Source organism: Thamnophis sirtalis, unplaced genomic scaffold (assembly GCF_051295495.1).
Source record: "Thamnophis sirtalis isolate CommonGarterSnake01/CBP01778 unplaced genomic scaffold, rThaSir2_p1.2 scaffold_15, whole genome shotgun sequence".
NCBI classification, from domain to species: Eukaryota; Metazoa; Chordata; class Lepidosauria; order Squamata; family Natricidae; genus Thamnophis; species Thamnophis sirtalis.
Genome location: NW_028261395.1, coordinates 14,039,797 through 14,064,729, shown reverse-complemented (window position 1 = coordinate 14,064,729; position 24,933 = coordinate 14,039,797). Strand labels below are relative to the sequence as shown.

The 24,933-nt window shown below is 41.0% G+C and overlaps 1 protein-coding gene across 1 annotated transcript; it reads left to right on the top strand.

Moving 5' to 3' along the window:
- The first annotated feature begins 2,125 nt into the window (after window positions 1-2,125).
- LOC148042486 (vomeronasal type-2 receptor 26-like) lies at window positions 2,126-23,191 on the top strand. Its single transcript, XM_087701866.1, has 6 exons — window positions 2,126-2,337; window positions 2,734-3,022; window positions 12,194-12,988; window positions 13,494-13,706; window positions 21,196-21,322; window positions 22,281-23,191. The coding sequence occupies exons 1-6, from the start codon at window positions 2,126-2,128 to the stop codon at window positions 23,189-23,191; spliced, it is 2,547 nt and encodes an 848-aa protein (XP_087557992.1).
- The last annotated feature ends 1,742 nt before the right edge of the window (window positions 23,192-24,933 follow it).

The following is a 24,933-nucleotide window of genomic DNA, read 5'->3' as shown; positions in this document are numbered from 1 at the left end:
TCATGCAATCTGGCCCTTTTATGCCTGGGATTTAAAGAAGCTCCTTTGTGGATTTTTCTTCCAATCTCCTGAAGAAGAGATTAACTTTGCCATTCTAGGGAATGACTCCATTGGCTTCTGTCCCTCTGGTCTCTGCTTCCCCTGGACCCCCTGTCCATCTCAAGCAGAGGCAGTTGTCTGAGTGGCAGCTTTGACAAGGCCTCCTTTCATCCCCTTTATGGTTCCTGTGAAAATGTCTTACGAGACAGCTATATGACCCTTTTGCATCTTACTAGTTTTGTCAATGCTTCCCACAACCTGGGCATTCTTTAGATGTGGGAACTTTAAGTCTTCCAGATTTCTTAGCAAGCTTGGTTATTGCTCCAAATTCTGAGATTTGACCTTTACACACTAATCCTAAACTTGTGAAATGCAGTTCAAGGTAAGGGACTGTAAGTAAAAGAAAAAATGGAAAAATTCTGAAAGAAGAAAATAATAGGAGTTGAAAGCAGATTGGATGAGATTTTGAGGTTAGTGAAGGTCAGCTAGATCATGCTGTGACTTTCTTTGATTCAGAGATTTGGGGTGGGGCAGTTTCTAATCTTCAAGTGTGTTGACCACCCCCAAAATAGGTGTATCACCATCTACCCCCACTGTGGACACCACCACCATCTCAGCTGCAGACCTCACAGCTCACCTTTAAAAAGCTAAGAAATTCCAGAATCATGTAGGAGTGTCATACATGAATACAGAAGGCAACAGAAAGAGCAGCAAGGAAAAAATTGTATCCAATCTATAACTTTCTCCCTATTTACCCAATGATATAGTCCACAGGCATTCAATTTCTTGTCTCTTAGTCAGCTCTCATTGAAAAATTGGTATGGCTAGGAAAGTTGGAAAATGAAATTTCACTTCCAATACAAGCAATTTAAAAATTTGAAACACGACTCCAATTTAGGATCCATCTATGAGAATCTAATATAAGAGAAAATTCCTAATCAGCCCAATACTTAACATTAGGCTGGTTTAAGGATATTGATTGCTTCCTGGATATTAGGAGATGGGAACACTGGAGTTAAGTGACATCAGCCTAGAGTGTCATCAACCTCCATAGCTCTGGGTGACCTTCCACAACAGAGTCTGGAGAAAAGAGGTCATGCTGAAGGAGAGCAGAAGTTAATTCCCTTGTACTACTTGAGCTACTGTATTTTTCAGAGTATAAGATGCACTGGAGTATAAGATGCAGCAAGGTTTTGAAGAGGAAAATTAAATAAAAAAGTTATTGCACTCTGCAAACCTCCCCAAAATGGCCCGTTTTTTGCGAAAACAGGCCCGTTCCCCCCCCCCAAAAGGGCATGAATAGTCCTTAGGCAGCTTGTAGAGTGCTACTGGGGGGGGCAAAAAAGGGCATGGACAACCTTTAGGAAGCTTATAGAGTGCTGGGGGGGAGAAATTGGGTCATTTTGTTGCTCATTTCTGCCCTCCCCAGCCCCCAGGAGCTCTCTGAAAGCCTTCTAAAAGCTATGCATGGCCATTTTGGTGAAGGGGCAGGGTTTTGGGAGACAAAAAATGCTCTATTCAGTGTATATGATACACCCAGATTTTCAGCCTCTTTGTTGAGGGAAAAAGATGCGTCTTATACTCCAAAAAATACGGTATCTTCATCCAGCATCTGGATGAAGCACATGTTCTGACAGGAAGAATCACAACCACAACAGAACAGTTTCCCCAGGAGCATTTCTATGACTTTTCACTCACATGCTTTTCTCCAGCTAACCCTCCTCACATGGAGCTGCAAAGAAGTTCAGGATCCCCAATGGAAAAGTTGCTTCTTCCTATAATAATCACCTCTTCTGCTATGTCTCCAGGAATTGCCTTTGATGTAAACACCGGAATGAAGCAACATGGATGCGAACTTTCATCAGAAAAATATAAACTCCTTAAGTTAGATTCTGTCTGGCATATGTTTTCAGACAGACAGGAGCTGTGCTCTTGAATGTAGTTTTAATTCTTTTCCGTGGAAGGCTTTGTTTGTCTCTGTCTGAATCAGGAAAGCCAATAGCATTTCCATCTTGTGGGAGTGCTTTGAATTCTTCTAATTCATCTTGATATTTCTGTGAACAGTTGGGATTTAGCTCGGTGAATTATGAACCTTCTGCTTCTAATGATGTTGATGTCCCAGGCAACTTCTGGGAGGCTTAGAAGGAAGTGCCCGCTGGGTTTGGAGCACCAGGATGGCAAACAACCATGGAGCTATTACAGATCAGGAGACCATCTCATTAATATGATCATTAGTACTTCAGAAATATCTCACATAATGAGGCCTTTCAATAGTGCTCCTTCTCGTCAATCTCATGTGTAGGTCATTCAGGGGGATGGAGTTGTATTCCCTCCATTTGCAGTCCTAACCCTCTCTTTTTCTTCTTATTTCACTGACTTTTATATCACAGGACCTGTCCAATTTCATGAATGATTTTGATTTCCATAGCTTCAGTCTTTTGTCTTATTTTGTGAAAGAGACTTAAATTCAAAGATAGGATTGAAAAAAACTTGAAGGAAGTTGGCATTATTTTCCTCCCCCTTCACAATCCTGGGTTCATCACTTGACTACTGAAATAGCTGATGATTGGTTTTGGATCAATGTTGGCTTAAGGCTTAATAGGCTTTTGGAGATAAAGAGGAGTGGGATTTTTTAAAAAAAAACATTTGTTGTCACTTTTTATATTAATAACATGAACATTTTTTTAACAATAGGTTTTCCTTAGGTTTTCTAAAAACCCTACGCTTCATTTTTGCCATTCAGCTGATCAACAAGAACTCACAGCTCCTGCACAATCTCACACTTGGCTACAACATCCATGACAACTATTTGAGCACTTTCTGCACTTCAGATGCCTTGCTGGACATTCTCTCCACTGGAGAAGCCAATGTCCCCAACTACGGCTGTGGAAGGAAGGAGAACCTCCTGGCTCTTCTTGATGGAGCTAACAGGGACATCTCCATCCAGATGTCAACATTAGCAAGCACCTACAAAGTCGCACAGGTTTGTGTGTGTGTTTCTCCCTCTGGTAAATTGAGTGGGGAGAGGTAGTGGGTGAGCAATAGAATTGTAACTTCTCTATGGGATTCAAGAGCTGCTTTTCACCATATTAGCAAATATGTCAACTATTGTTTTACCCTGGTATGTTCATGCTCACATTCATCATAAGACTAATGTCTCAATTCCTTGCAAAGCAACAAAATGGGTTTAGGTAGAGTTAAAAGTTATATAAATTTTCATAATAATTAAATAATCTAATATTGACAACAGATTGATCTTGAAATAGCAAATCACAAAAATATATCTGTTGGGTAAACCATGGTTTGCTGGCTTTATAGATGTTAGTGCAGAATTTGAGACAACAAATGGAGAAATATGATGGAGGAAATTGATTGCCCTTAAAATGGAGCTCAGACTGTTGGCTCTGATCCAAGCTCTTTCTCCAAGCCCTTGTTTGAGAGGGACGTTTGGGCTCAATGAAAAGAAAGACGGATACCTACCAAGGGAGAAGGGAAAGATGCATATTTGAACCCTTGTTATTCAGTCTAGATATTAATGAATTAGCAAGAGTAATGAAAGATCCTGAAGTACTAAGTACTAAATCTAAGGTGCTAAATAAATTTGGGTAAACCTGCTTTATTCGGATACTTTATTATTACTGTATTCATGACTTGGATTGTGTAAGCTGTTAATTAAAAAATTAAGAAAGCTCCAACTGACATAATTGTTCAATGATTATTGATAAATCAATGTCAAAAGTTATGATCTTTGGAAAGTGACAATTTCGCCATAGATGCCGAGCTGAGTGCGAGCCTTACTGTACTATTAAAGCTTTGAAATCTGGCAGACTCCCAAAATTCTCTGTGTTAACAGCTGCAAAATTTCAATTAAAGACATCTTTGATTGTACGAGTACCAAATTATATTAGGAGCTGTGGTCTCCCTGTCTCTTGTAAAACTGGAGAACAATTCTATTCATGGAATTTCAACTATTTAATAAAAATCAATATTTTGGACTCTACATTAGATAAATGATGGATTGGGATTCATATATTAAAATCACAGATTTCCCAGACAATCAGAATTCAAAAGTTAAATATAATAAAGCTCCTTATTTGATCAAAACAGTTCAGTGTGTGGATCTGATTGTGATAAATTGTAGGGGTGATGCAGAAATAATTTATATTCTTTAATCTTATTCCTCCTTAATTTATTCTTGCATTCTGTTTTATATACTGACATTAATATTCTGTGTTCTACATTATGCATTATTAAGGCTAATAGTTCTAATGTGAACCAGGTTCGAGTCATTAAAAACAAATATTTAGTTAAGTTTAAGTTTAAGTTTTATTTTATTTATATGCCGCCCTATTCCCTAAAAGGGACTCAGGGCGGCGAACAACTTAAACGGGAAGGGGAAACATACAAGTACAAAATACACATATTAAAATGACCAACAACCACACCTGTCGAGAGGGGAGGGGAGCTCATCAACCCCAGGCCTGCCGACACAGCCAGGTTTTTTTTTTTGTTTTTTTAGTCTCGAGGAAGAAGGCGGGGCTTAGCAGTGAGAAGACGGACTTTCAGGCACTTCCTGAATGACCATCTACACCGGAGTCTTTTTTGGAGGATTCTTTTGAATCTAAGCTGTCCCGAAGAGACAGTGACGTGGGGCGGAACTCCATGGTCCCAGAGGTATCCGCAAAACCTCTGGGAACCTAAGGAAAGCCTTCCCAATCCAGTGGCTTCCGGATCGGCTAAACAATGCCGACTGCAACTGCGAAGACCCAGAGAGAGCAGATATGAGCAGGCCGTTTGATGTGAGTCTTAAATCCTTTTTTTTTGTTGGAAAGAGAGCACCCTAAATTTGGAAACTTAGTTTAAAATAAGGCTGAGAAGTGAGAAAAGCGGCGGAGATAAATGTTTGCCATTTGGAAGTTTATTTTTCTGTTCCTTTTTTCTAATTCCTAAGCCGGGCTGGACTTTCTTGTAATTTGAATCGGCTTTTCGCATTCCTTTTTCTTGTTGTCGACACCTTTAACTTTGAATTTATTGGGGCACTAAATCTTAAACTTAAAGTGCTTTGAAGATTGGTTTTTTTTTTTTTTTTTTTTGGCTTGCTTTTCTTCGTTGCCTTTTACCCCTTTTGAGGTTTGTCTTTTTTTTTCTCACAATTAGTAATTAACAAACGGAATGGACTAAAACAAGCTGTAAATTACAAACTACAAGCCAACACTGCCATCTTGTGGACTTGAACTTTGTTATTAAAATCCCCCCTGTAATGTATTTGATTCACGTGTTTATGCAGCTGGCAAACTGAGATAAAACAGCAAAGCTGACCGTGACCTTGAAGAGACTCTTATCTTAGGGGGGGATAAAAAGAGTCCGGGAAAATCATTTGTTTTAGCCTGTTGGCATCCTTTCATCCCCCAACATCATTCTCATATTACCGGCTGTGGAGATATTGACACCAAGTTTTTCTTTTTTGATCATTACCATCGACCTTTTGATTTTTTACTTTTTTTTTTTTCTTCTTTGTTTTGATTTCTTTTTTTTTCAACCTCTAGATCACCTTTTGACTATCTATATTTTTTCTGCTTCTTTCTTTTCTCACTTGTAACTGAAGCACCCCTTCTCCTCAAATATTTATTTTATTTCTTTAAAAAAAAACACAAATATTTCATCATTTGTCAATCAATAAGACATTGAAGTACATTTTTTTGTGTGCCCCTCCCTCCCTCCACCCCCCAACCCCCTCCTCCTTCCCCCCCCCCGACTTCCCAGAACCCGTACACGGTATGGATTTTTAACTAACACAGTCTAAAATCTATTGAGAAAAAAGAGATAAAGAAATTAATGACATTCTACATTGACCTTAGCTTCTTCTTACTGAACTAATTTTTAACAGTTTAAATCATTTCTGATCTTAAGCATAGGCTAACTGGAATTTCTTGGTCCCGTATTTATTTTGTATATAGTCAATCCATTTTTTCCAGTCTCGTTTATATCTCTCATTTGAATGATCTTTAATATATGCCGATATTTTAGCCATCTCGGCTAAGTTTGTCACTTTCAATGTCCATTCTTGGATTGTAGGCAAGTCTTCCTTCTTCCAATATTGCGCCACCAACAGTCTTGCTGCAGTTATTAGATGCAGAATCAAATTAGTCTCTACCACTGTAAAGTCAGTACATATACCTAGTAAAAATAACTGAGGAATAAACTTTATCCTTCTTTTAAAAATATTTTGCATGACCCACCATATTTTTATCCAGAATGCCTTAACCTTTTGGCAGGTCCACCATATATGATAATATGTAGCATCGAGAGAACCACACCTCCAACATTTAGGCTGTACATTCGGATACATAGAAGCCAACTTTTTAGGATCTAAATGCCATCTATAGAACATCTTGTAAAAAATTTCTCTCAGATTTTGAGCTTGTGTAAATTTCACATTTCTTACCCAGATTCTTTCCCATGTATCCAACATTATTGGTTCCTCAATATTTTGAGCCCATTTTATCATACAATCTTTAACTAATTCTGTTTCCGAATCCATCTGTATTAATACATTGTATATCCTCTTTATATGCATTAAGCTTTGATCTCTTATTTGTTTAAACAGATTATCCTCAACTTGGATAAAACCAATTTTTTGATCTATTTTCCACCTAGCCTGTAATTGCCCATACTGGAACCATGTTTGAACTACCTTCTCCTCTTTTAATACCTCTAAAGATTTTAATTGTAATACCCCCCTTTCCGAGGTAAGAAGCTGTCTGTAAGTAATTCTGTCCTGTTTTTGTGCTATATTCATATTTTCAATTGCGTGTCTAGGAATTGCCCACATGGGTATCTTGTCATTTAATTTATATTGGTATTTCTTCCAAACCCGCAATAAAGCATTTCTTAAAATATGACTTTTAAAATTCTTATCCAATTTTTTGTTGAATAACAGGTAAGCATGCCAGCCAAATACCAGATCGTGTCCCTCAATATTCAATATTCTATCATTGGTTAAATGAGTCCAATCACTAATTACAGATAATGCCACTGCATCATAATATAGTTTTAAATTAGGTAGTTTCAATCCTCCTCTCTCACGTACATCTTGCATTATTTTCATCTTTACCCTCGGCTTCTTTCCTGCCCACACAAATTTGTTGATACCCTTCTGCCATTCTAAAAGGTTCGCATCTTTTTAAAGTATAGGTAACATTTGGAAAAGAAATAAAAATTTTGGTAAAATGTTCATTTTCACTGCCGCTATCCTACCCAGCAAAGATAAGTGCAATTTCTCCCATTTTTTCATCTCTGTCTGTATGCTATGCCAAAGTGGTTCATAATTATGCTTATATAATTTCCCATTTGAAGTTAAGATGTTAACTCCAAGATATTTGACTCTTTTAACTACCTCACATCCTAGCATCACTCCTAATTCTTCCTTTTGTTTAATATTCATATTTATAGCTAATATTTTGGTTTTTCCTAAATTTATTTTAAAGCCAGACACTTGACCATATTGATTAATCGTATTCATTAAAACCATACTGGATTCCTGTGGTTGTTCCAATATTATGACCAAATCATCCGCAAAAGCGCGGACTCTATATTCTTGCTGCCTAATCTTGATCCCTTTTAAACCATCCAAGCCCCGTATTTTATTCAATAATACTTCCAAAGTTATAATAAACAATAATGGGGACAAAGGACAGCCCTGTCTTGTACCTTTTCCAATTTGAAAAGAGTCTGTTAAACTTCCATTGACTATGATTTGTGCTGTTTGCTGTTGGTATATTGCTTTAATTGACTGTAAAAAATTATCTCCTATCTGCATTTTTTGCAATATCTTCAGCAGAAATTGCCAGTTAACTCGATCAAAGGCCTTCTCAGCATCCAAAAATATAAACGCAGCAGGGATCTGGTTGTTCTTTCCCAAATATTCTAATGCATTAATAATTAATCTGACATTACTTTTCATCTGTCTCCCTTGTATAAAACCTGTTTGGTCCGTATGTATCAATTGTTGAATAACCAACATTAACCTATTTGCTAATATTTTAGTAAAAATTTTATAATCTACATTCAGTAATGAAATAGGTCTATAATTTTTGGGTTGAGTAGTATCTTGATCTTCTTTGGGTATCAAAGATATAAACGCTGTCTTCCAAGATGGAGGGACTTTACCTTCCGTTTGAATCATATTAAATAATTCTCTAAGAGGTTCTACCATTTCTAACTGTAAGTTTTTATAGTAAACCGCTGTCAAGCCATCTGTACCTGGTGCTTTCCCTGGCTTTAATTGCTTAATTGCCTGCAGGATTTCCCCCGAGGTTATTGGTTGATTCAATTTTTGCCTGTGCTCTTCTCTAACTGAAGGTATTTTCTCTTTGTCTAAATATTTGTCTATGTCTAAACCATTAATTTTATCCCCTTTATACAGTTCTGTAAAAAATTCCCAGAAAGCCTTTTGAATCTCTTCCTGTTGAAACACCTCCTTCCCTCTGTAAATCAGTTTAGATATATTTCGAGTTTTCCTTTTTTTCCTAATCTGATAAGCTAACCATCTGCCAGGTTTGTTTGCATTACAAAAAGTATTGTGTTTTGCATATAATAAATTAGTAGCTACCTGGTCAGAGATCAACATGTCAAATTGAGATTTTAATATGTTAATAGCTTCCTTAACCTTTGTATCGTCTGGGTTCCTTGTTAACTCCAGCTCTTTTCTCTTAATTTCCTCTTCCAGTTCTGTTCGTTTTAACCCTTGCTTATTTCTATGTGTTTTGTTTATATTCATCAAGACTCCTCTCATATACGCTTTGCTTGTATCCCATACAAATTCCATAGATGTACCCTTATTCATATTCAAAACAAAATATTCAGATAGTAATTTTTTACAATCATTAATATACTTTTCATATCTAAATAAGTTTTCATTCAATCTCCAAGACCTTCTTGCCTGCATTACCCTTCCCAACTCCATCCAAACTGGGTTATGGTCCGAAAGGACCCTAGCTGCAATCTTTGTTTTCTTGACCCTAGAAAGCAAATCATTAGTGGTTAGAATAAAATCAATCCTTGAAAGGGATTGATGCCTGTCCGAGAAGAAAGTGAAGTCATATTCCTCTGCATTTCTTTCTCGCCAAATAGCTCTCAATTCAAAATCATCCATAATGTCAAAGAAAGGTTTGAGTAACTTTGCTCGCATCTTAGTATTTAGGCGGGAAATCTTCTTATCTCTCTTAGTGTCTATCACTCCATTCCAGTCACCCAATAGTATACAGGAACTATAGTCCCACTGTACTAATTTAGCATGAAGATTTCTATAGAATCTATCTTGCTGTTGATTGGGAGCATAAATTCCCAAAAGTAATGTCTTTTTCCCTTCTAAGATTAAGTCTAAAGCAATATATCTTCCGAAGGGATCTGCTTCTATTAATTCAGCTTTCATATCTTTTCTTAAGTATACAACTATACCATTCTTCTTTTCCATAACAGAAGCTGCAAAATGTTGACCAAGTTTTGAGTTGATCAAATATTTTTGATCAGTTGACTTGATATGAGTTTCTTGCAAACAAATTACATCGTTCTTAAACTGTTTGAGATAATGAAATATTTTCTTCCTCTTCTGTGGAGAATTCAGTCCGTTGACATTCCATGTTAAAATCTTAGTTGTCATCTTTGGTTGGTTGAAGCATTTTTAGAGCTTCCTGCACGGCCTGTTTAACCTTAGGTCTAGCTCCTCCCACTGCTTCCAGATTTGTTATTGTAGTTCCTTGATCAATGGCTGATGATTGTTGATGCTGTTGCTTTTTAGCTTGTTTCTCCATACGTCTAGTAGTCATGCGGCTAGGTCTTGGTTCCATAGCACCTTGCACTTCTAGAGAAGAGAGATGCTCCATCTTGTCTGGTGGTTGTGTAGTTTGCTGTCTATCCTGTCCTTCTTGTGGTCTTTCTCTAGGTCCAGATGGTGCAGGGTATCCGGCCTTCAATATATTATAATAAAAATCTCGGGCTTTCCATACAGAGTTGAGGCAGTACCTTTGCTTAGCAAATGTAAATATGATGCCATATGGTGCATCCCATCTATACTGTATCTGACGATTTCTGAGTTCTTCGACCAAAAAAGCTCTTAACATTTGAGGTGGTATCTCTTTCAAAACAGCCAGGTCTTGACCGCCAATTTGAAGCTTAGTGTTATAAGACGTTGCAGTACCATATTTCTAAGCTCTCTTGTAGTAAAATATATAACGATGTCTCGAGGAAGCTGCTTCTGCTTTGCCAGCCAGGAGTTAACGCGGTAAGCTTTGTCAATTTGCCAGTCTAGGTTGGTCCCTGGTCTTCCCATCAGGCGGTCAAAAGCTTCCGATAGGATCTGTTTCAGGTTCTCCTGTTTCTCCTCACGCAGCCCCCTTACTCTTAATGCGAACTCCATTTGTCGGTACTGTATCATAATAATTTCTTTTTCAACATTTTCCACTTTTTGTTCCACCACCTCTGTTTTCAATGTCAAGTTAGCATTGGCATCATTAAGAACCTCTAGAGTATCTTCCATTCCAGAAATATGTTCTGATACTACAGTTACAAGTCTCAGCATTTCATCTCTAATTTTACCAACCTTAGCGTCAAATTTCTCATACAGCTCCTGTTTAAGTCCTTTTATTTCACTTTTAATTTCTTCTTTCATTTCTTTTATTTCCTCTTTTCTCTCCTGCTTTACCACCTCTCTATTATCTCTAAACTTATCTTCCATTTTAATTGTCAGTGCATTAAGAGCCTCGCTTAGATTGCTCAGGAAAAATTCTTTCGTTAACACATCCCCAGCAGGGGGCGTAGGAAGCGGAGGCTGCAGCTTTGTGCCAGGCACTGAGGATGTGCCCCTGGAAGTAGAGGGTGATGACTTCAAGTTAATATTTGGTTTTGAAGCCATTTCAAAATTTATCTGCCTGCAGTTAATAAAACTCTATTGCCTGAATATGCAGCTTTAAGTAAAGAAGCTGAGTTCCCCTTTTATTTTGAAGTTTAAGGCTTGGCTAAACTTTCAGTGAGTAAACATTGTAACAAGACCGTTCAGCAGATTCATCACCATTTAACTTCCAGATAAGCAAGATTAATGAAGGAGTAAAATTCTTGTAGAAATGAAACTAATTAAAAAGCTTCTGCTGGCCTATTGTGAAACCAAAACAAATGATAAGCAATCTCTTTTGTTTTGAATTCTTGTGAGAATTAACAAAAAGTGTTCGTTATTACCGGAGAAACCAGCCTGCTCGGCGCCATTTTAAAAGCCTCTAAGTAAATAATTTTTCGGAGGAGAAAAAGAAAAGAAGCTAAAATGTTGATAAACAATTATTGTCCACGCAAACGGATTCAGCTCGTGATAAGATTAAATCAAACAAAACTTTGAACTGAGTGGGGGAGACCTACTTTGTCCCGCACAAGGCAGTTTGAAGTTCCCCGCACGGACAGCCGTTCTGCCTTGGGCTAGCCCCCCTTTCCCTGCAAGCACAAAAGCTGCAAAAATCGAAGAGCATTTGCCAGCAAAACAATTTCTTCTTTCCTTCTTGCCTGAAGGATAAGAAAACCTGATAAGACGTCAGATGGAAGATCCTCTAAACAGGTACGTAGCCAGGAATTCGGAGGCAGCTGATTTTTTGCTACCACCACCAGCAGGCTCCTCCCAGGAAGTCTCCGACACAGCCAGGTTTTAACAGCTTTTCGGAAAGCAGGGAGAGAGGTGAGGGTCCGAATCTCCGCAGGGAGTTCGTTCCAAAGGGCCGGAGCTGCAACAGAGAAGGCCCTCCCCCGGGTTGTAGCCAGATGGCATTGGCTGGTGGATGGAACCCGGAAGAGGCCGGCCCTGTGCGATCTAATGGGTCTTTGGGAGGTAATTGGCAGCAGGCGGTCTCTCAAGTACCCAGGTCCAATACCATGAAGGACTTTATAAGTAATAACTAGCACCTTGAAGCGTATCCAGAGACCGATTGGAAGCCAGTGCAGCTCGCGGAGGATAGGTGTAATGTGGGTGTATCGAGGTACACCCACAATCGCTCGTGCGGTCGCGTTCTGGACCAGTTGAAGTCTCCGAATGCTCTTCAAGGGCTGCCCCATGTAGAGCGATTTAGGACTTGTTCTGACTCCAATTATAACACAGCCTTCTTCATTGTTTTTTTAGATTAGTGTTGAACCTGTTTCAGAGGCTCTGAGTGAAAAAAATCAATTCCCCTTTTTCCACCAAATGCGCCCCAAACAAGGAGTCCAGTACCCAGCAATTGTCCAGCTGCTCCTCCACTTCAGATGGACCCTGATTGGCCTCTTTGCTTCGGACACAGAGAGTGGAGAGAATTTCATGAGGACTTTCACTCCTATGCTTGTCAGGAATGGAATTTGTGTAGTTATATCACAACTGTTCTCAACAACTGGTTATACAGCACCCCTCAGGGATGCCCTCTCTAAGTGGAGACAAGTCAATGTCCTTGTTCACTTCCTGGAATTTGATTCTTTTTGGTTCAGAATTCTTCCTTTCCATTTAACACGTATGCGTCTGCCAGGACCCATTGAGGGGAAAGTCTGGGTCTTGACTCTATTGGGTAATTTCAAAATTAGAAGGCACAGACTTCTCAGATATGTCCATAGTATTTCAGTCTTTGTTTTGCAGCAAAAATATAGGCAAATATATTATGCATTTGAGCCCTATTTATTTTTGAAAGCCCAGATTGAAGATCATTATTTCCGCTGTTCTCTTTCAAAGAACATCTTTTCTGTCAAAGGCCGGAGAAGATGCACCCAGAAGGCCCCACTGGAGACCCAGGAGAAAAGGAACAGGATCCGGATAAGAAATTTCCCCTATTTGTATAGTTTCATAAAGACTTTGGCCCAGGCCTCAAATGCTGCCTATTCCTCCAGATCAAGTATGAGAAGGAGGGGGGTCAAAGAGAGGCTGGGGGCTTTAAAGTTAGAGCCATGGCAGGTACGGGGTCAGGACATTTTAGCTTCCATCCCTCTATTTTTATGTAAGATACCATAATTTGTCAAGTCCAAATGACTAAATGTCACATTTCTTTTTAATTTGGTTTCGCACCTTTCTCTGTTGAGAAATCATAAATATTATTTCTAGAAGCTGGGAATTTTTAAAAAGTTTTTAAAATAGCTTTCTCTAAGTTGAAATATATCATGCATCACAAAATAATCATTTATCAATTCTATCTGCCTGTATTAATGAGTATATTGAATATTACATAAGCAAGGATGATTGTTATTCATATCTCCCCAGTTCTATGAGGAACATTAAAAATTATTTCAGTATAATTTGTAAGATTGCCTTTCTACTAGCTAACCCTCACTTAACTAAATTAATAATCATGACTTTATGAAGATGTTTAATAGTTTCATGAAATCAAGTTACATTGCAAGACTATGTGGGATAAGAAACCAAATTTTCTGCTTTTAAAAATTCTGTTTTCTTTCAATTTTAGTTTCATCCCTTTCTGGCCAAGAATGAGTTTTGCAATTTTTCCAGCTTTAATTTTTACTTGGACCAAAACAGAGCTATAACAGCAGATCTGATCATCAGGAGCTGGGTGGTTCTTCCCAAGATGGATTTTATCACCCAGCAACTGGGGAGTTTTGAAAGGCAGAGACTTATTATCAACCAAGATGCTCTTTCACAGCTAAAATTGCTCAACAAGGTGAGTGTCTATGGAGATTCTCAGTCATCCAGGTCATGGTTGTGCCCAAAGTGCTTTTTCAAGAGGCAACTGGACTTTCAGGTTTTTCCTTGAAGATGTTTTGCTTCTCATCTGGGAAGCTTCTTCAGTTGCCTGTTGAAAAAGCATCTTTGGGGACAACGATGTGAGTGAAATACTGGTGTCTTTTCTCTATTTCCAAAGCCTTAGGACCCATTTCAAGTCTGCTAAGCCTAGTCACCATGGTGGATAACCTTCAGGGAGAACTGAATGTGGGGAATGGGGATTTTCTCAGACTGCTTGGGAGGCTAATGAAGAAAGCTCCTTCTGATGATGAAATATGTGTAGAGGTTAGGTTTGGTTTATTGGTTTTGTATGCCGCCCACTCCCGAAGGACTCGGCGGCTCGCCACCCCCAAAAGGGCCACTAGAGTCTCGATTCCTCTGTCCCCTTTTCACAGGAACCCATGCTCTTCCCTGCTGTATAGCCACTGGCAGGTGTCTCAATGTCCATCATTCTGGAGGTCAGTCTGCTCTAATCTCTCACCCAGGCACCTCCACTCGCCCAGCCCAGCCCTCTTCCACCAGGGACAGGTCTGTGCCTCTTTGCTCACTCATTCGCCTAGGTAAGGTCGCCCCCATCATGTCTGGTTGCTGGCTCCTTCACTGTCTGGGACAGCTTGACTCCCCTGTCTCCTGGGTTGCCAGGCCTCCTTCCTCTCTCTTTTCTCAGTTATTTTCTCCTTTTATTTCCTTCTCTCCTTTCCCTGCCTCTTCCTCCCTCCAGGGCTATTCTAAAAATTCAACTCCCCGATATTTAACTGTATTTGAGATAAATACCCCCTCTCACCTTTCAGGATTCCAGCCAACTCTCTCCTCAAGAGTGTCCCTGCCAAAAACCATACAGATCCCCCCAAAAAACCCTTTTTTCTTCCTTCCTTCCTCCCTCCCTCAGCAGGACTTCCCCTGCTGCCTATGGAGCAACATTCTACTGTCTGATTCAGAGAACCTGGAATCCACCCGGGGTGACAATTCTTTAGGGCATGTTGGTCCTCTTGTGTCCCCTCAGTGTTTATCATCTCCATAAAAGTGATGAGGGAGGCCCTTTGGAACAATCTACCCCCTGAGATCCTGACCCTCCCCACTCTCTCGGCCTTCCGTAAGTCTGTTAAGACCTGGCTGTTTCGGCAGGCCTGAGGCTGTTGATCTAGATTGATCTTCAGCCCCATTAAGATCGAGTGTATGTCGTGTCCTCCTTTTAACTCATCTTTGTTTTGTATTTTAAACTTTTTAAAATGCTTTTAAACTGTTTTTATGTAAGCCGCCTGGAGTCCTTCGGGATTGGGCGGCATACAAATCTATTAAAATTGGAAAATTGGAAAAAATTGGAGGCCATCAAGAGCCAGGGATTATGGTACTGATGGCCCCAAGTTCTCTTCTTCCTTGTCCTCAAATATCGAAGAAGGCGGCAATTCTCCTGAGCAGGGCCTGAGTTCAGGATTGGATTGAATCCAATGAAGTTTATTCCAGAGTGGCTGGCAGTCCTGTAGGTCCCAGGGGGAAATAAGACCTGGAATTAGAATCCAGCTCCTCTAACATATGCTGCTGGTCTCCTTATGCAGGATAACTCTGGGAAGTTCACAATAGTGTATTATTTGCATAATGTCTCATATTGTACAATGCCCCTACCCAGACAATTGAAGGGCTGAAACATTTCATTGCACCAAAGAAAAGCCCTTCCTGACATTGAAGGAGAATTTGAAAGGAAATGCTATTTAGATTTGGCCTTTGGTTCGTCTCTTCATCTGAAAACCCCTTCAATGCCATTGGTCATCCTGTGGGTTAGCTACCTTCAGTCTCTCTGGAATGGGGGGTGGTGCCTGCAAATTTAATTAACAATAAAGGTGGGTCTATCTTTCCATACTGGTTGATGTTACCTGACTCTAGTTCTTCAACAGAAAGGACTTTGTCTTGGATAACTGGGTGTGCTTTAGAAACTTCCCTTTCTGACACAGGTTGCATTCTCATGTTTCCCAAAGATGCCTTACTTACACTCCCCCCTCCTTTTATTTTTAGTTTTCTTTTAATACAAATATTTCATCATTCATTAAACAGTGTGTTGTCTGGGTACAAATTTTTTGTGTCGTAATAGTTAAAGCTTACCACTATATTCACTTCACTTCACTTCAATTTATTAGATTTATAGGCCACCCAATCCCGGAGGACTCCAGGCGGCTTACAGGGAACAAGAAAAGCAAAGCAAAATAAAAATTTTGTTCCAGTGTCAGCTGTGAATTCAGGAGGACTCCCAAATTGTGGGCCCTCTCTGAGGGGTGTAAGTTTTCACACACACCCCCCCCCCAGGATCAAGGATGGACTGTCTGAACTGTCACTCGGGGGCAACATCCACAGCCACTCAGTCTTGTCGGGATTGAGTACGAGTTTGTTCACCCCCATCCAGATCCTAACACCTTCCAGGCATCGGCACATCACATCTGTCGCTGCACTGAGCTGGCACGGGGCAAAGAGGTATAATTGTGTATCATCAGCATACTGATGATACTTAACCCCGTGCTGTCGAATGATCTCACCCAGCGGCTTCATGTAGATGTTAAATAGGAGGGGGAACAAGACCGAGCCACATTTAAGGGGCCTAGGGGTCGACCTTTGCCTCCAAATAACACCGACTGCGACCTGTCACAGAGGTAAGAGGAGAACCACCATAAAACGGTGCCTCTCACTCCCACCTCCTCCAACCATCGCAGAAGGATACCATGGTCGATGGTATCGAAGGCCACTGAGAGCTCAAGAAGCACTAGGATAGAGGAATGTCCTCTATCCCTGGCCTGCCAGAGATCATCGGTCAGTGTGACCAAAGCGGTTTCTGTGCTGTACCCAGGCCTGAAACCAGACTGAAAGGAGTCTAGATAGTCTGCTTCATTCAAGGTCCGTCGGAGTTGAAGCGCCACCACCTTCTCAACAACCTTTCCCAAAAAAGGAAGGTTGGAGACAGGACAATAGTTCTTAAGAATAGCTGGGTCCAGAGAAGGCTTCTTAAGGAGGGGACTTACCACCGCTTCCTTTAACGGTTGCGGGAAAGACGCCCTCCTGTAAAGATGCGTTCCTAATCCTCTGGAGCCAGCCTCGTGTTACCTCCCTGCTGGTCGAGACCAGCCAGGAGGGGCACAGGTCCAGTAAGCAGGTGGAGGCACTCATTGCTCCCATGGCCTTGTCCACTTCCTCAGGGGTGACAAACTCAAACTCATCCCAGCAAATCTGACTAAGACTCTCCCTCGGCATCTCGGCTGGTGCTGCCCAAGTAGAGTCCAGGTCTGCCCGAATCTGAGTGATTTTATCCGACAGAAACTGAACAAACTCCTCAGCTCTTCCCTGCAGGGGCTCCCCCACTTCCTCATCTTTCAGGAGGGAGCGGGTCACCCTAAACAGGGTGGCTGGGCGAGATTCCGCGAATGCAATAAGAGCGGAAAAATGTGCACATTTTGCCATCCGTATCACCACTAAATAAGACCTAATAAAGGTTCTTAGTAGTTCATTATATATATCTATTCTTATTTAATACTAGTACTTAAAACATATCTGTTGTTATAATATTTCTCTTCTTAATTTATTTAGCTTTATAATACATTATTTTCATATTTACAGGTGAAACTCGAAAAATTAGAATATCGTGCAAAAGTTCAGGTATTTCAGTAATGCAACTTAAAAAGTGAAACTAATATATGAGATAGACTCATTACATGCAAAGCAAGATAGTTCAAGCCGTGATTTATCATAATTGTGATGATTATGCTCATGAAAACCCCAAATCCATAATCTCAGAAAATTAGAATATTACATGCAATCAATAAAACAAGGAGTGTACATAGAACAATATCAGACCTCTGAAAAATATAAGCATGCATATGTACTCAGTACTTGGTTTGGGCCCCTTTTGCAGTAATTACTGCCTCAATACAGCATAGCATGGAAGCTATCAGCCTGTGGCATGAAGTGCTCCAAAATCTCCTGGTAAATGCCTGTGTTTACCCTGGACTTAATGAAGCACAGTGGTCCAAAATCCTGTTGCTCAGTGGTCCGATGTCCTCTTTTCTGATGAGAGCAACTTTTGCATCTCATTTGAAAACCAAGGATCCAGAGTATGGAGGAAGAATGGAGAGGCACACACTGCAAGATACTTGAAGTCCTGAGTGAAGTTTCCACAGTCTGTGTTGATTTGGGGAGCCATGTCATCAGCTAGTGTTGGTCCACTGTGCTTCATTAAGTCCAGGGTCAACGCAGCCATATACCAGGAGATTTTGGAGCACTTCATGCTTCCTTCCGCAGATGAGCTTTATGGGGGTGCTGACTTCATTTTCCAGCAAGACTTGGCACCTGCCCACACTGCCAAAAGCACCAAAACCTGGTTCAATGACCATGAGATTACTGTGTTTGGTTGGCCAGCAAACCCGCCTGACCTGAACCCAATGGAGAATCTATGGGGCATTGCCAAGAGAAAGATGAGAGACATGAGACCGAACAATGCAGAAGAGCTGAAGGCCGCTATTGAATCATCCTGGTCTTCCATAACACCTCAGCAGTGCCACAGGCTGATAGTTTCCATGCCACGCCGCATTGAGGCAGTAATTGCTGCAAAAGGGGCCCAAACCAAGTACTGAGTACATATGCATGCTTATAGTTTGCAGAGGTCCGATATTGTTCTATGTACAATCCTTGTTTTATTGATTGCATGTAATATTCTAATTTTCTGAGATTATGGATTTTGGGTTTTCATGAGCTGTATGCCATAATCATCACAATTATGACAAATCACGGCTTGAACTATCTTGCTTTGCATGTAATGAGTCTTATCTCATATATTAGTTTCACCTTTTAAGTTGCATTACTGAAATAAATGAACTTTTGCACGATATTCTAATTTTTCAAGTTTCACCTGTATTCTCCACCCATTGATAGAATAGTTCCCATATATTATAATAATCAGATCTTCCTTTCCTTTAATTGCAAGTGTTAATCTATTCATTTCTGCACATTCTAATATTTTCCTAATCACATTCTCCTCTGTAGGGATCTCTTCACTTTTCCAATTGGGTGCAAATACGATCCTAGCTGCAATTGGTACATGAATTATCAAATATACGTTTTCTTTACCATATTTTTCTGACAGGATACCCAACAAGAACAGTTCAGGTTTTAGATCAATTGTGCTGCGTCATCTTCTCCAATATTCAGATTTTTGCCCAATATTTTTTTTGCTTCTACACATGTCCACCACATATGACAATATGACTCCAGTGTCTGGTGACATTTCAAACATTTCATTGATTTGTCTTTAAACATTTTTGCCAATCTTTCGGATGACTTAAATTAATCAAATAAATAATGAAAATAATCAAAGAACAACTGGTTTAAAGTTGATAGCCCTAATCTGAAAAGAATTTTTTATTTTTATTTTTTTATTGGACATTTATAGGCCGCCCTTTTCCCTGAGGGGACTCAGGGCGGCTTACAATCAAAAAGGAAAGGGAGTGTAGGACAGTACAAAAAGAAATGTGAACAAAAATAAATTAAACAATAAAACTCAACATTCACTCAACATTCGGGAGGGGCGAAAATAGACTTATCCCCAGGCCTGACGGGCTAGCCAGTTCTTGAGGGCTGTGCGGAAGGCCTGGACGGTGGTGAGGGTACGAATCTCCAAGGGGAGATTGTTCCATAGTGTCGGAGCCGCAACAGAGAAGGCTCTCCTCCGAGTAGTCGCCAGTCGGCAGTGACTGGCGGATGGAATACGGAGGAGGCCAACTCTATGCGATCTGATGGGACGCAGGGAGGTAATTGGCAGAAGGCGGTCTCTCAAATAGCCAGATCCACTACCATGGAGCGCTTTATAGGTGGTGAGTAGGACCTTGAAGTGCACCCGGAGATCGACAGGTAGCCAGTGCAGCTCACGGAGGATCGGTGTTATGTGGGCGAACCGTGGTGCGCCCACGATCACTCGCGCGGCCGCATTCTGGACTAGCTGAAGTCTCCGGATGCTCTTCAAGGGCAGCCCCATGTAGAGCACATTACAGTATTCCAGCCTGGAGATCACAAGGGCTCGAGTGACTGTTGTGAGGGCCTCCCGATTCAGGTAGGGCCGCAACTGGCGCACCAGGCGAACCTGGGCAAATGCCCCCCTGGTCACAGCTGAGAGATGGTGGTCAAAAGTCAGCTGTGGGTCCAGAAGGACTCCCAAGTTGCGGGCCCTTTCTGAGGGGTGTAAGTTTTGTCCCCCCAGCCTGAGTGATGGTATGTTGGTCAAATTTTTTGGGAGGAAAACACAACAGCCACTCGGTCTTGTCTGGGTTGAGTATCAGCTTGTTTGCTCTCATCCAGTCTTTAACGGCTTCGAGACCCCGGTTCATCACGTCCACCGCTTCATTGAGTTGGCACGGGGCGGACAGATACAACTGTGTATCGTCCGCATATTGGTGATATTTTATCCCGTGCCTTCGGATGATCTCGCCCAGCGGTTTCATGTAAATGTTAAATAGTAGGGGGGATAGGACCGACCCCTGCGGCACCCCATAAGTTAGGGGCCTCAGGGACGATCTCTGCCCCCCCCACCAACACCGACTGCGACCTGTCCGAGAGATAGGAGGAGAACCACTGCAAAACAGTGCCGCCCACCCCTATCTCCCACAGTCGTCGCAGAAGGATACCATGGTCGATGGTATCGAAAGCCGCTGAGAGGTCCAGGAGAACTAGGATGGAAGCATGGCCTCCATCCCTAGCTCTCCAGAGATCATCGGTCAATGCGACCAAAGCGGTTTCTGTGCTGTAACCGGGTCTGAAGCCAGACTGGAAGGGGTCAAGATAGTTAGCTTCCTCCAAGGTATGCTGAAGCTGGAGAGCCACCAGCTGTTTCCTCTGTAGCTTAAGTGAGGGGCTCTTGGGGACCATTGTCAAAGGGGAGCAGGTTTTCAATGCTTTATGTACTCCAGAATAAAACTTTGCAGATCTAAATAGTCAGAGGTTTCTTCATCACAGTTTCTTTCATACATCTGCTACAGTAAAAATTTAATAAATCTGAAATTTAATATTCCAAAATTAATTCATTCTAAACTTTAATATAAATAGATTATCATACTTTAAAGTCATAGATATATGAAGAATGAAAGAAAGCAGTGTTAATAAGGCTTTGGGGAGACTGGGTGTCACTTAATACTTAAATTGTTTTTTCAATTCCATCTTTCAAGACTTCACAAGTAGAAAATTCCTTTTTTGTAATGTGATATGCCAGACCCAAAACTCAGGAACTAAATGAAGTATATGCCAGTCATTATATTTGGTGCAACCCTTTGTAACTAGTCAGAAATGTCATAATTACTTAAGTGAAGCATAGAGACTACTTTTCTAATGTCCATATTTACCTCGGTTTCCATGGTTGCTGAGTCCTGATACATTTCTTTGGCATTCCTTATTTCTCTGCTCAGTCCCTGCCTCAGTCCCAATGTGCGGAAAATTGTCATCCTGGATTTGTCAAGAGGGCTCGAGAAGGAGAGCCAGTTTGCTGCTATAACTGTGTTCCTTGTCCGGAGGGGACCTTCTCCACCCAGGAAGGTGGGTCACACTGAGGAAATGGGAGGGTCTTGTGGAACTGGATCATCCAGAAGATTTTCATGAAAGTGCAAGTTAAACAATAGATTTCATCTAGTTTATTTTCAATCTGAAGAATTTCTTTATAAAGAGAAGAATAACCAAAAGATCTTGAAGGAAAGGTGGAGAAGCAATGGGAAGAAAAGTAGGATTGGATGTGTTTTTCCACATTCAACATTGTCAGGGAAAATAATTCTTCTGCTTGTTAGTTTGTATGTCTCCCTCCATCTTTAGTTTTCTAGGAACATCTCAGTTCTTTAAAAGTTTAGGAATTGTCTTTGCTTTAACTCATCTGAAGAAGACATGTTATGTCATCCCACAAAACTGATGCATAAAAAGTTATATCAACCAACTAATTTCTATTAAGGTCATCAAAAAACAAAACTAGACATTGGCAGTGGTTTGTTCTCCAAGCTTTCCATTTAGCTCCCAAAGTTTCATTACCAACTAGGTAACCTCATCAGCAGGATTTTGTTTAAAGTATCTTATTCCATTTCTCTTTAGTTTATGCAGGTCTTGTGTGGTGGTACAGTCAGTGGGTCGCGTTATTGGCCATTAGCGTGGCCGTTCGAATGGTCCAATTTCTCCAGGTTCAAAAGCCCATTCCAAATCAATATGCTTGTGGATTGATTGACCTATTTGCAGAATACCAGGCTTTGATGAATTCACGCATGTGTTGTGAGTGTCGGGGTGGGCGATTATTTTTCTTCCACCCCAGTCAAACTGGTCTTCTTCATTGTCAATTTGACTCAAGTTCAGAGCTTATCTAGACTTATTTACCATAAGTAGATCATCTTGATGGATCATGGAAGGAGAGCTTTTGGGCTCAACAGAGCAAAAAGAAACAAAGGAAAAGAAAACTCTTCACATGGTAACACTATATGAAGGTGAAAATATTGAAGGAATATGTCTTTTATTTCAGATGCGGAAAAATGCACCAAGTGTCCAGATGATAAATATCCAAATGAGGAGAGAGTCCAATGTATCCCCAAAGTTATAATGTACCTGTCTTATGAAGAACATCTGGGCATCATCCTGGTCTCTTTTGCCCTGCTCTTGTTCCTAACCACAGGTCTTGTTTTAGTCATCTTCATTAAATACCGAGAAACTCTCATTGTCAAAGCCAACAACCGGGACCTCTCCTACATCCTCCTGGTCTCCCTCTTGCTTTCCTTCTTGTCTTCTTCTCTCTTCATTGGCCAACCAAGGAAAGCCACCTGCCTTCTCCGACAAACATTTTTCAGCATCATCTTCTCAGTTGCCGTTTCTTCTCTCTTGGCCAAAACCATCACGGTGGTGCTGGCTTTCCTGGCCACAAAACCAGGAAACCGAGTGAAGAGATGGTTGGGAAAGAGCTTGGCCAACTCCATCATCCTTTCTTCTTCTGCAGTCCAAATTATCATCTGCTCCATCTGGCTGGGAGCTTCTCCCCCCTTCCCTGACTCTGACCTCCACTCCCAGCATGGAGAGATCATCCTGCAATGCAACGAAGGGGCCGTTCTCATGTTCTACATCACCCTCAGCTACATGGGCTTCCTGGCTGCCATCTGCTTCACGGTGGCTTTCCTGGCCAGGAATCTGCCTGGGGCCTTCAACGAAGCCAAGCTGATCACCTTCAGCATGCTGGTCTTCTGCAGTGTCTGGGTGACTTTTGTGCCCACCTACCTGAGCACCAAAGGGAAATACATGGTGGCTGTTCAGGTCTTCTCCATCCTGGCCTCCAGTGCTGGTCTGCTGGGCTGCATCTTCATCCCCAAGTGCTACATTATCCTTCTGAGGCCAGACCTGAACACAAAGGAGCATCTTAAAGCCAGAACAAATTTAAAAACATGAAATATAACACCATTATGATATTGGAAGAATTGTTAAAGTTTATTTTATTTGAAAGGAGACATTAATTCTTTCCATTTCAATAGTATGCCAGAGTCAAAGAAAATCATATATATGTTTAAAGATAGGAAATTATTGAACAAGTGGAATTCTTGTAGCTCCCTTTCCTTTCAAGTCAATAAATCTTTCTAAGAGAACTCTGTGAAAGTCATTCAGAGGAATTTGCTGTTCAGCAACAGCTACAGAATGTGACACCTCATAAAAAATAATTCAGGCACTTGTTCCTACAGCAAAAAGTGTGTTGTGTGAGAGAAAGTGAGCAGGAAAAGAGGTCAGGAGGAAGCTTTGGATACCAAACACCAGCCTCAACAAAAGATTTTAAAAACCAAACTAAAGCGGGGGAAAGTATGTAAAGAAATTCCACTGAATTTTTTTTTCTGTCATCAACCAGAGAATTAAAAAAGCAGTTTCCAGGCCCTTTAATTTTCCACTCTACAATTTATACCTAAAGCATTTTCTTTGCTCCTCTTCCAAGCTTGTCTTGTCTGTGAAGGGCTGGAGAAGACGTCCAAAGAAAGGGGACCTTGTGACTCTCCCCAGGAGGAGGTTGCAGGGATCCTATCTAAAGGCAGCCGCATCATTAACCAAGTCACAAGGGTTCAATGCTGCAGGTCCAAGGTGGAGGTGAATAAGGGGGTGAATAAGGATGGGGAGTTCTAGGTTTCTAGGAAGAGGCACCCATGTAAGGTATCAGCAACCACAGAGATAATCAATGTTTAGGTTTTCAAATGGGCTCTAATTATGAATATAATCCCTTTGCAAATTCCATTTTAAGGAAATAAGAAAAACTGTGATGAATCAGACCAAGATAAGTCTAAGATTCACAGTGATCACAAAGAAGCCTCTGGTTCTCCCACAAGCAGAAGGCAGAAACTTATGGCTTTGCCCCATATGGAAAAGGTATTTCCCCATGTTTTCACTTTCCTCCACACAATATTGGACACACTTTCCTCCACACAATATTGGAGCCATCTCACATTCTAGGAATCCCCAATTTTGGTATCCCACATTAATCTGAGAAAATGTTTCCTACTTCCACAATTCTAATAAGTACTAAGGCGGGACTGGAACTCAAGAGTCTCCTGGTGATTGGCCCAAAGTCACCCAGGGGTTTTCATACTTAGGGGACAATTAGAACTAAAGCCTCCTGTATATTGGCTGAAACTCACCCAGTGTCAGGCCTGCAGCCATCTTTTCTTTTGGATCTTTGACCTGCCACACTTTCTATTATTCTACTATTCTACTATGCATTTTACATTATGGGAAAATAGGAGGGGGGATTGTACGGAGTAGATGTTATGTAGCCATTATAAAATTCTTTCTAGAAAGCCAAGGTCATCCTTTGACTCAGGAACTCTGCACCTGACTGGAACAAGATGGATGGAAGCTGCCAGCATGGCAGTGGATGATTGGACCATGTGATGGACTTGTGGGTGTGGGGGCAAGATCTTGACTTTCAACTGAGTGGGAAAACCAGGAAGCCTTCAGATTTGGGTTTTCCCAGATATGCCAACATGGCTCTCTTAAGATGGGGGACTGTGGGTAGGTGGGGCGATGTGGGCGGGGCAGCTTCATGATCCTGTGTGGGCTGGATTAATGGCTTCAGTGGGCCATATCTGGCCCACGGGCCGTAATGTGAGGACCCTTGCTCTAGAGTGGAACCAAACTTAAGGTGATCAGACTCC

What these genes read in the sequence shown, in the direction of transcription:
- LOC148042486 (XM_087701866.1), top strand. Translation starts at nt 2,126, where the DNA reads ATGAACCTTCTGCTTCTAATGATGTTGATGTCCCAGGCAACTTCTGGG. An exon ending in TAAAGTTAGAGCCATGGCAG is followed by an intron (nt 12,989 to 13,493) that starts GTACGGGGTCAG and finishes TTTCAATTTTAG; the next exon opens with TTTCATCCCTTTCTGGCCAA. An exon ending in GACCTTCTCCACCCAGGAAG is followed by an intron (nt 21,323 to 22,280) that starts GTGGGTCACACT and finishes CTTTTATTTCAG; the next exon opens with ATGCGGAAAAATGCACCAAG.